At 41.9% G+C, this 12,001-nt stretch overlaps 1 protein-coding gene across 2 annotated transcripts in view; it reads left to right on the top strand.

The window, feature by feature from the left end:
- SLC28A3 (solute carrier family 28 member 3) overlaps positions 1 to 12,001 on the top strand; it is a 61,013-nt gene that overhangs the window by 32,058 nt on the left and 16,954 nt on the right. The window contains exons 3-9 of one of the 2 annotated variants that reach the window (XM_004774099.3): positions 1,795 to 1,877; positions 4,478 to 4,569; positions 5,371 to 5,560; positions 6,642 to 6,786; positions 8,030 to 8,143; positions 8,728 to 8,805; positions 11,104 to 11,184. In XM_004774099.3, the coding sequence (XP_004774156.2) occupies positions 1,795 to 1,877; positions 4,478 to 4,569; positions 5,371 to 5,560; positions 6,642 to 6,786; positions 8,030 to 8,143; positions 8,728 to 8,805; positions 11,104 to 11,184 (783 nt within the window). The remainder of the gene's footprint in view (positions 1 to 1,794; positions 1,878 to 4,477; positions 4,570 to 5,370; positions 5,561 to 6,641; positions 6,787 to 8,029; positions 8,144 to 8,727; positions 8,806 to 11,103; positions 11,185 to 12,001) is intronic. The other variant, XM_045086076.1, reaches the window with a different exon arrangement.

The raw sequence follows: 12,001 nt of genomic DNA, 5'->3' as shown, positions 1-12,001 counted from the left end.
ATGAAATTAAAATAAAAATGTATGTTAATTATATTGAAATTAAAAATTTTATTTATTTGCTTATTTTTTTATTTATTTGTTTATTTGACAGAGATCACAAGTAGGCAGAGAGGCAGGCGGGGTGGGGGGGAAGCAGGATCCCTGCTGAGCAGAGAGCCCAACGGGGGGCTCAATCCCAGGACCCTGGGACCATAACCTGGACCAAAGGCAGAAGCTTTAACCCACTGAGCCACCCAGGTGTCCCTAAATTAAAATTTTTTAAAAAGAAAAATGTCTATACCAATCTGATAAGTAAAAATAAACAAACAAATAAATAAAATGGGAAATGTTTGGGGGGACATAGAACAGTTAATGTCAGACATCCTATAGAGAATAGGTGACTTGAAATTTCACTGTAAGAAAATAATAATCATGACTATTTAAATCAAATATTTGTCAAACTTTAACTATTGGCTAAGCTAGGCATTGGATGGGAATGAAATGAATAAGGGTCCTGTCCACCCCTGTCCTCAGCAGCTGCAGCGTGGACTCCAATGGTCTCTTTCTATTATCCTTCACCTTCCTAATTCCTGGGGTCCAGCCCAGAAAATGAAGGTAGTCTAAATGAAGTGTATAATGGAGTTTGGCATCAAATGACTATATGATCTTTGAGAATCCTTTCAGCTCAGAGACATGCTTATGACTTCATTTTATATTTATTTTATTTTATTTTATTTTATTTTATTTTGAGAGGGGTGTGGCTAAAGAGAAAGACTCTTAAGCAGGCTCCATGCCCAGTGCAGAGCCTGATGCAGGGCTCAGTTTCACGACCCTGAGATCATGACCTGAGCCAAAATCAAGAGACAGACACTTAACCAACTGAGCTACCCAGGTGCCCCACTTACAACTTATTTCTAAGTTCTTACACAGTCCAGAGAATCAACGGCTACCTGGGATATGACAGAAAGAAAAAGCTAAATTTTGACATTATCCCTCCTAGAGTATGTTCAAAACTCTTCCATGTCTGCATACTTCCTTGCCACCTTGCATTGCCATACTTACAATAGATGGAACTGTTTGTTTGAGACATTATTGCAAAATGAAGGGAGGCAGAAAATCCTCTATGCTATCCTGAGAACAGAATAGGTCATGGATATTTAAAAGTTTGAATGGTACATAGAAAGATAGCCCAGGTATATACTTCACTCCATTAATCAGAGCAAGGGTTTGATGAGAAAGGGAAACTTCCAAAGTTTAGCCCACTGATAGAAGGACCCTAGTTCTTCCAAAGTTTAGCCCACTGATAGAAGGACCCTAGTTCCCAAGAGAAAGTTTATCAGCTCTTGGAGATCCTGGGCTTGGAGATCCATCTGCAGACCAAGCGTTGGACTGCCAGGAAAAATAAACTAGCCTTGGTCTTCGTCCTATGGAAACCAGAATTGGCAGAGTATAAAAGGAGATTTATGCAGCCTCTGAAATTGAGTTCATTTAACTCCTGCCTGAAAACAGAGCAGCGGTTGAATGACTGCAGTAGAGACAGGAAGAAAAAGTAGAGATATGAACCTATCCCCTAAAGAAAAGAAGGAAATACCAACAGCTCCTCTGGAAGAAAAAGGAGAGAGAAGTGTGATCCTGGATTTTTTGTGATAAAGGGGGAAATGTCTGCACAAGAAGATAATAGGAGCTATTTTCTTGCACAATAATTTTAAAAGAGCTTTTGTCAGTCCTTTGCCGAAATTCTGAGCAAAAGAGATGAGGGTCCATTATGCCCCGGCTTCTCACTGTTCCATCTCTGCTGCAATGTTTGATTTCCAGGACGAAGAGCAAGTCACCATTGAGCAGGATTCTTTAAGAAACAAAGAAGATGAGGCGGATGACCCAGAGACACATCAAAAAGGGTACAGGTTTAAATTAGAGGAGTAACCTTACTGACCTCCTATTTGGTTTTGTCACTTTGTTTTATCCTCACCTAATTTCAATCATTTATTATTATTCATTATCTATTACCACCACTACCATCCACCAACAGCATTTTCAGAAAAATTAACGCTCTATGATAATCACTGTGGTAAATTCAAACTGCTGATGTCCTCTGGGAACCCAATATCCAGGACAGTCTTCTAATTAAAGCCATAAATTACCAACTAATTGCTCCAGTCCATGCAAAAGTAGTTAATTCATCTTCTCAGTGTCAATCAATAAGCAATTGATTTCTCAAAACCCGATCCACATTAAGTCCCCACAAACTTGCTCTTACACTATAGTATCTTAAAGGTATTCCAAGTCCTTACTGCTCCATGAAGTTAGAGAGGCAAATTATTTTCTTTATTTTTTGGACCAGGAAAATGAAGCTCAGAGAAGTGACTTACTCAAGGTTAGTCAACTAGAGAGGAACAAATCTAACTTAACAATTTCAGCTTCTGATTCCTAGTCCAAGATTGTCTGGTTCGTCATAACTTTCAAGTATTTGTCAAATTTCTGAATGTCCATTTAAATTTTATTTAAAATTTATAAAAATTTTATTCAAATTTCTATGTCTCTGAGGAACTTTGTTTTTATGCATCAGAAGGTCTCTCTGGAGTTGGTGAGAATTAAGATTAAAGCTCTTATCACCATCCGCATATTTACTACCTTAGAAACCTGAGCTTAGATCCATCTTTCATTTTACTCTATGGATCTCTGACCCCCAGGGGCTGAGAAACTGTCTTGGGTGGGTAGAGATACTCAGGTTTCCCCTAATGATAATGGGATAGAAGTAATCTCCAGGAGGACAGAAATGATCTAGTCAAGATTACCAAATGGCTGAAGCCTCTATTTTGAGCTACTTTAATTTACACAGTATAAGACTGCTGTCTTGGACCACACACACTCCACGCAATTAAAGAATCTGATTAACCCAACCTGAACTACATGCATGCGCCCAATTCAATGTTGCCTTCCACCTCTGCCACTTTGAAACACTACCAGAAATCAAAGACAATGGATCATCAGCCTTTCCCAAGTTCAGCCACAAAAACTCAGTCTTTACTGAACTTTTATTTCCTCCAAATCTTCTGGATCAGTGTTTGTAATTCACTCATATACATAACACCAAAGTTCTCATGATATAAAACTCATCATTACTATGTCTGATATGCTCTCATACATCCTATTTTTTCTTATTAAAGATGGATGTCCCGCACTGTGCTCTTCTTAATCCATGGATGGGTCCCAACCCACACTGGTGCAATACTGTTCCAGAAAAGCAACACACACTAACATCTCATTTATCCAGTAATTCAACAAATGCCCATCAATAGCCTCATTCCCAAGGGTCCTAATGCTACTAGGCTCAAGTATATGCTCCAAGAAGTTAGCCTGTCAAGGTTTTATCACAAAATATGACCAAAGAAGACAGTAGGAGTAAAGCACAGAAGGATGCCTCTGTCCGAGGAGATGCAAGAAGGTGTTGTAGGAGTGAGGGGCTTTGGCTGTACACTGAAAGGTGCAGGGGGTGCCAAGACTTGGACACTCAGGCATAGCTGTTGCAAGATGGAGAAGTGGAGGGGAGGTCCCAGCTCAGGCCTGAGTCCTTTGAGATCCTGAAGATGAGGAATCTCCTCTAGGGACTAGAAGTGGCCTAGAAGTGGCAATGATTAAATGTATGAATAAATTCCTTCCTCCAGTAGGAAAAGAAGAGGTCTCCATTAGAAGGCACACTGAGGAAAGAGATGAGTGCGGGGAAGCCTGATTTCAGGGCAGGAATGGAGGGAACCAGGAGCACCCCAGGAGAAGTAGAAGACAGTACCATGTGTATGGTCTTGGGGCCTCTCCAAACTCACTGGCTGATGGATACTGTCCTCCCCAGCAGAAGTAGTCAATGCACATATTGCTCATTCACTTCCTACCACCCCCTAACAAAGCTCTGGACAGAAACAAAGGCATGTCAACAATGCCAGAACTTTCTGGAAAGCTATCTTACAACCTGCTAGTTGGTAGCTCTGAAATCCACAAGATTCTTCTTTATATTTCAAGCATCCAGTGAAGTCTGTAGTCTCCCACTAAAAAAATGTGGTAAGCCAGGACAGGGAACAACTAACTTACTCAAACTGTATGAGACCAGAAGGGGTGAGAGTTTCTAAAATGAACATTTCATAACCATGGCTTAAAAGCTATCAAAGGCCCTCATAGTCCAGTGAGAAACACTCTCATCTTATGATTTATTTTTGGCTTTTGGTTAGTTACCGTCTCCCCTGCTCTGTTTCCAGAAGCATGTTTTCTGCATTTCTGTAAGCCCTCAGGGCTTGGCACATCCACACAGCAAACGCTGATCCAAGCCATGGCTGATTATAGTCTTAAATGAGATGAGTATCCCATTTCTATTTTGCAGAACATACACTTCACCAATTTGTTCATTTGCTCGCTTGATTTACAAAGGCTCATCTAGCTCAGTATGTTGGTTTATTTCATGTTTTTGATATTTACTTCTGCCTGCCTTTTTGTTTTTGTGTTGTTACAGATATCTGGAAAGGAAATATGATACAGTTTGTGATTTTTATAAGAAACACAAAACCACCCTTTGGTACATCATCTGGGGCATCTTAATACTAGGTAAATAATGAAAGTAAGATGGATGCACGTGTCTTTTCATGAGAATTCCACAATTACTAGTTTTCTGTAGAAATAAAATACATCTTTTTAATCTTTCTGTTCCCCTGGACTTCAGTGAATCCAGAGAAGCAGAAATGTTAATCAAGAAGCCCTGAGTGATGGGTCTCACCTGTGGTTGCCTATGCAGACTGTTTCCCTTTTTGGTGTATGCTAATTATTCAGGTCCCCTACTCTTATGGCCTTCGTTGTTGTGACAGATTTAAGGGTTGGTTAATGCAAATCCAGGTAACTAGAAGACATGGTGATACTCACCAGGTGGGAGTCTAATTGCAGAGGGCAATCTAAGTGAAATTCATACTTCATGCAAATACAATGTGAGCAGGAGCCTAGGGTCATGTAGGCTGTTCCTCTTGCCTATCTTTGCAGATGAGCAGGTCCCCTATTTTGACTCCCTCCAAAGCAAAGTTTTCCACAGCCCATTTTGAAGAACACTCCTGTCTATAAAATGAGAACCCATGCACCCAAGTCCATTGGCATTAATTTAAAATCACTGCACCTCCAAGGTCAGTAGCTTGGTTGGTGGTCAGATAGCTGAAATAAGGAACAGCAGCATTAAAAGCTTCCACTATACTGGGCCACCTAGTATTCTAGGCTTTTCAGGCCATGCAGCGAAGACCAAACAACTCTGCATTCAGTGTCTTCTTGGTTGAACCTCCCCTTGGCTGAGCCACGTCAGTGCTAGAGGCTGGTCAACAGCTTGGTGTGGGTGATGTACCCTGTCTGCACTCACTTTCTCAACAGGTTACCTGGCAATGGTGATTGCAGCTTGTGTGCTGAACTTTCAGAGAGCCCTTCCCCTTTTCGTGATCACCGTGGCCGCCATCTTCTTTGTGGTCTGGGATTATTTTATGGCCAAATACGAGCATCGAATCGATGAGTGCCTGTCTCCTGGCAAAAGGCTCCTACAAAACCAGTGGTTCTGGATGAAGTGGTAAATGTACCCAGTCCTCTTGTTGCATTTGAGAGGGAAGTTAGTCTTTTCCAACAGTGTTATAAAAATGCATTCTGAAATTGCTCCCTCGTTTATGGGCTATTGAAACTAGAAATAACCAAATTATAATGCCTTCATTTTACAAACAGGAAATCAACATCTAAATAGGGCAATGACTCACTCAAGATATGTTCAAATGTCCATACAAAATGCTTTAATTTCAAGTGCCACCAAATGATAAATTGTTGTGCAAGCAATGGGACAGTTCTGACTTGGGGAGGCAGCTTTCTGCTCGGGGCCTCTTTGAGAGGAAGACCCTGTGAATTATTAAAGCTGACTCTTTCCTATAGGGCCCCATGCCCTATGAATGAGCGCTCAGGGCTTTTCCCTCTGCCTATTTCTGTGGAACCTCCTCTTCCTCCAGGTGGCTCTAATGGATTGGACACAGGACAGGTTCTCCCCAGAGTGGCTCACAAGGGATATATCAGGAAAGTTCACAAATCCTTGGCCTAATAACACAGAATTGTGCAATCTCAACAAGCTTTCTGGCTCTGCCCTCTAAGCTGTGAGTCAAACTTGTCATACCCACTGGATCCTCCAAGGAGTCAGAACACACATTCTGAAGTCCAACTTAGCTCTCTGAGGTTCAGTTGAAGTCCCCCATCTCCAGAGAACACATCTCAAGTTCTCCCCTAAAGGGAAAAAAGGTAAAACCTCTCTCATCTCCCAAAATGAAAGTGAGAACTCACAGCAGATCTCTCAAAGATATCACCAGACTTCCTTCTCTAAGTGTCCTTTCTCATCTCTCACCCCTTTGTATGTCCTTGAACTAGTGAAGAGCCCAAGAGTTGTAGAATGTGCTTAAGACCGTGCTTAATTTTTGTTTTAATTTTTTTATCTTTTGGCTATTTGCCTTTATAGCCACAACAAAAGAGGGTTTGCACAATATCTAGAAGCATAACTTCCTGGTGCCAGGGTATGCTGCTCTTAATACATTTTTTTATTTGTTAGTTGAAGTCTGCTCCAGATTTTCAGGTTAGCATAACAAATGATGTCAATGCCTCCTTTCTGATTCTCTTAGGGTGATTTGGACCTTACTGATCCTGGGAGTTATTTTCTGGCTGATCTTTGACACCGCCAAATTGGGCCAACGGCAGCTGGTGTCCTTTGGTGGGCTCATAATGTATATTATCCTGATATTTTTATTTTCCAAGTACCCAACCAAAGTAAGTGTGAAATCTATCTTTTTCAGCTTGTTCCCTCTTTTCTCCCCGCTCATGTCTAAATTGCTCAAAATAATGAGTGTGAGAGAATTTCACTGTTTTCAGTGTTTGTCTTACCTTGCTATTGCTACATTAAGTGGCTAGAGTGCCTTTCTTCCCAAGCTTTCTTAGCGCTAGTACTCTCTCATTTCTCATTCTCAGTAATTTTCCAGTTACACCACCAGTGAGGTGTTCTCTCCTGCCAAGTCCAATTTCTACTCATGTACCCCACCTCCCTCGATCAAACACACAAAGAAAATTTATCTATTTTGATCCCGGTTTCCCCAGGCCAGTAAATAATCTAATATTCTACCACCGGATTCTGCCATTTATCAAATTTCTATTTGCAAGTTAGGTTATTTTACTGTAAAAATCTGTTCTTAACCAGTTTTGTTCCCACTGAATTCAATTCTCATTCTCATTTTATCAGCCTGTAACCAATTAAATGGGCAAGAATTCAGAGGTATCGAAGCTTTCACTCACAATTCAGAATGGCAAACTCCAGAAGATTTTATTGGCTTTCTGAAAGGCTGACCCAAGAAAAACAAGTCACCTAGTAGGATTCAAAGTGCCTGCCCACCTCGGGTCAACATTTCCACTGGTATCTATACCTCCGATACCACAGTTCTTTGCAGCCCGCTCATCTCAGCACCAAAAATGAAAGCAGATGATTGTCCCTTCCTGCTGCACTCCCTGGCTCTGCACTAGAGTTAATTCGTTCCTTTTACAGTGAAATGGGAGCCCCCACCAGGGTGGAATTTCACTTAATTCACTTGCAAATTCTCAGATTAACAAACCTTGGGCACACAGAGAGAAGCCATGTTCTGCCTTTCCATTTTCCAGACAGGGGAAGTAATTATATGTCTCTGACATTACAGCACAGAGAAGAGGACCCAATCCCTCCTCCTTTAATGGCCCCTCTAAGACTATTCTTTAAGTCTAAGTTATTTTATCATGATATAATGGGTACATACTCTCCAGGGACCGAAGCCTTCAAACTCAGGGTTTGAAAGGGGGAATGCAACCCTGAGATCTAGGGGCATGATTCTATCAAGAGATTCTCTGCTCACAACTGCTTTGGGCTCCCAAACTGTGGATCACTGGCCACATGTGAGAAGTTTCCAAGGAAATCGTGACCCTCTGGGCATGTATACTGAGCTTAGCATTCATTTTCTAGTAAGATCTCTCTCTCTATCTTTCTGCCTAGGTTTACTGGAGGCCTGTCTTTTGGGGAATTGGGTTACAGTTTATTCTCGGGCTCTTAATCCTAAGGACTGACCCTGGCTTTATGGCTTTTGATTGGTTGGGCCAACAAGTTCAGGTAAGTTGGGTTCAGATGAACATCTTGCTTATAAGTGCTTTTGACATTTGGCTATAATCCTCAAGACATGTCAGAAATAGGTTTCTTCATCTGCATGAGTTGACCCACATTTTTGTTTGTGTAGAATACATTAATCTGTCTAGTTTATTAATATTACATTTGCCCCTCCCCCATATCATCCATTGCACCAGTCCCCTATCCCAAATGTCCCTTTCACCCTGGCCCAGAGGTGTCATACTTCTAAGATGGTTCCACAAACAGAAAAACAGCCTTTCTTCATACCAAGCGCTAACTAGTGCCGACTGCGTGCCATGTATGGTTTGCTGGAACAAACTGACACACCTGGCTCCTTCTTGAGCCTCCTAGAGTCAGACTGAATGTCACTAATGACAGGAAATCTGTATGTGGGTATAGTTCAAAAATATTCTTCCATACCATCCATTGGAGCAAGGAAAACTACAAAAATCTACCTTCCATGTCTAACCAGCAAGTTTGCTGGGCTCCCCATCTGCAGAGCCTGGGAGGTCCTGTAGATACAATTCTGTGGTTGTAATGATCGTCTGCTTTTCCTTTCTTTAACTCAGACCTTCTTGGAATACAGTAACGCTGGTGCTGAATTTGTCTTCGGCGAGACATACACAGAGCACTTCTTTGCATTTAAGGTAAAACCAAATCCCTTTTTGAAGTAGTTACTTCCTTTTCAGTACCTTCTGGGTCTTTGTCCCAGATATTCTGATTAGACTATCTACTAGATATTAATATCTAATACCTAATTAATACTAATTAGATATTAATACTAATTAATATTAATACTACTATCTATTAGACATTCTGGTAGAAACTGACCAGAAACCAGATATACACCTGCCAGGCATGTCCTGGGTGGATATCACATCACTGCCTTTTCTCATTTATCAGATTTTTTCTGAAGTCAGTAGATTGCAAACATTTTTCTTGGTTACCATAGCATGGAGGGAAACAGCTATAAATCAGACATATACAAATACTTTTGAGGGGGCTCCTGGCTTTGCCTGAGATTTGCCTGAGATACTTCTGAAAAATCGTATGGGACAATACTATCTAAAGGCATCTGGGGAAGGAACATCCGGTAGCTGGCAGTGATGAGGCATATGGCCACTGATGGCTTCCAGGCCTAGGATCAGTGACAGCTCTCTGCTCAGGAACCTTCTCCATCTCCCAAAAGGAGACAGCTGCTCACCCCATTAACCTCTCTTCTTCCAGAGCCATCTTCATGCTAAACCCTTCCTGTCTTTCCTTCAGCATAGCAGGCCTGGAGGCTGAGCCTTCTCCCAACCTAAGGAGGCACATTATGCTCCAGGGGAAAGGGAAGCTGGCCTCCGTGCACCCTCACAACCCCCAGGAAGCTCACTTTCCCCTGTGAAGACCCTACAAATACTCGTTGATGAGGCAGAAAGATGAATTCAGCTTTTCCTTCAGCATTCTTTTTTTGTGGTATTGTTATTCCTAGGCTTCTAACTTATTTTCTCACTTAGGGACTCTTGAGTTTACCTCCAATCTACCCAGGCTTCAGTTGGGTCAACATTTATGCTGAATCTTTTTTTTTTTTTTTAATTGCTGAGCCCAGAATTGGGAAAAACAAAGTCACAAGGGAGGTATAACTTGCTGCCCAGATTGTGCCAGTGTCTTTGGATACTTCCTACCCACCCACCTCCCTCTTCCCCAGAGCAGTGGCCTCTATCCTTTCTGCCAAAGCAGAATCCCCGTGGGAACATTCAAGAGATAAGCCCCTTTAATTCCCTGAAGCTTTCAGGAAGGCTCTGCTTGCCCATTAAAGCCAATAAAAGCACATAAGTGAGTGAGCTCTGAATAATGGCACAAATGTCTTTTAATATATATTATTAATAGATTTTTCTAAATTAGATCCTGTACAAATTGTCCTCGGTCATTCTATGCCTCTGGTGGCAGCTTGTCCCTGGTCATTTAACTGGGGAACAGAGGGAAAGGGGTACAGACGGGTAGGGGTGTGGAGGGAGCCAGCCCACAGCTCCGTGTTCTCTGCGGGGTAGAAACTGTTCACTGTGGAAACACACGCTGCATCAAAGGCACACAAATAGCATCAGGGAAACAAGATCCAGAGAAAGACAATTTTGGTATCACAATTGAAACAAACTAAGTTTCCCAAGTTTACTATTTTAAGTGATTAAAAAAATCTATAAGTAAAATAATAATTATTTTAAAAGCTAAATGGGGGACGCCTGGGTGGCTCAGTGGGTTAAGCCTCTGCCTTCAGCTCAGGTCATGATCCCAGGGTCCTGGAATCAAGCCCAGCAACAGGCTCTCTGCTCATTGGGAAGCCTGCTTCTCCCTCTCCCACTCCCCCTGCTTGTGTTCCCTGTCTCGCTGTCTCTGTCTCTGTGAAATAAATAAATAAAATCTTAAAAAGAAAAGAAAATACAAAATAAACAAATGGGCACTTCCTTTATGATGCAGTGTATGGAAGCACCTACCATGCTCTATCTGATCTGTACAGCCTCTGTAAGGAAGGATCTGAGAAGCTCCTCACACTGTTTTGACCAGCATCCTCCGCTAATAAGGCTGTTTAACATCAGAATGTCAAGAACATCTTCCCATGGTCTTCAGCTTCTTGATCTAGTTATTACAAATTCCCCCAAAACTGTATTACTTCTCTGAGAAACTACAGTAAGAAAAGCTCATTATTGCAGAGAAACAAAAAATGTCACATTTCCTATGAAATATACTCAAGTGTATCCAGAGGAAACTCAAAGAAGGAAATGGCAGATGGGGTGCGCTGGCTGGTTAAAATGTCATTTAGTTCAAAATGACATTGATGATGATGATTTGGAGGATGTTTCAATGGGGGTAAGGAGGCAGAAAAATGACCTGATCTGAACCCTACTGATCCAACTGAGGCCAACATCAACCAATGATTGCTTTCATGCCCTCACCTTGCCCCCCAGGTCCTGCCAATTGTGGTTTTCTTCAGCACCGTGATGTCCATGCTCTACTACCTTGGCCTGATGCAGTGGATCATTAGAAAGGTACTGGGACTTGCAGAGGTTGGGTGACAAGTGTACAGCAGCGATTTTAGGGACAAAGTCTTAAATGCCTTTTATCCAGGTTTTCTCGAACAGCCTTACTGTTTGTACCAAGATTCACTACCACCTCCTCTTCCATCCCAAGTTATTAGACCCGAATCAAAAAAATCCTACGTGGGGCCCTAAGGCGATTTCACCTTAGGAACCTCTAACAGGGCTTTAACTCGCTGTCAGTGGTTACTGGCTATCTTCCTAAAACCTTAGTAATTCAGAGCACATGCCCGTGGGGAGAACAGCATCCTTCCTTCAACCTGGCTGTGTTCCCTGAGCCTTACACAGAGTCCCTCCTTCTCCTCAGGACATTGCAAAAGTGGAGGCTCTTGGTCTAGGAGTTGCCAGAGGATCCAAGTAAGAACGGGAAGCTGCTTTGCGTTTCTGAGGGAGTTTGATAAGCACACACAAATTTAAAAAAAAAAAAAAAGCCTGGAAAGTTCACCTCATTCCTGTCACCCCAGCAACTATCAGTCCTAGTACATTCGTGTTAAATCAGAGCATGAGGAAATGTGTGAGCTAGTTTGATTGCACACATGAGCCCGGCAGTGTATACAGAGTTTGGACACAGCCATAGCCCTCCTTTGATCCTTGAAAATACATAAAATAGAGGGAAGGAGGGATGGAGCAAGACAGGGAGAGAGAGAAAAAGAGAGAAACCAGAACACCAGCAAAATTCAAAATTTCAGCAAGAATGTGCCAGGGCCCATAATTTTCTGATTGTTGACTTCAACATTCAGCATTCATTTCTGTGCTCAGATCTAAGCAG

The sequence above is a fragment of the Mustela putorius genome, unplaced genomic scaffold (genome assembly GCF_011764305.1).
Source record: "Mustela putorius furo isolate JIRA1106 unplaced genomic scaffold, ASM1176430v1.1 tig00000876_pilon_pilon_pilon, whole genome shotgun sequence".
NCBI lineage: Eukaryota > Metazoa > Chordata > Mammalia > Carnivora > Mustelidae > Mustela > Mustela putorius.
This window is presented reverse-complemented; position numbering and strand designations above follow the sequence as displayed.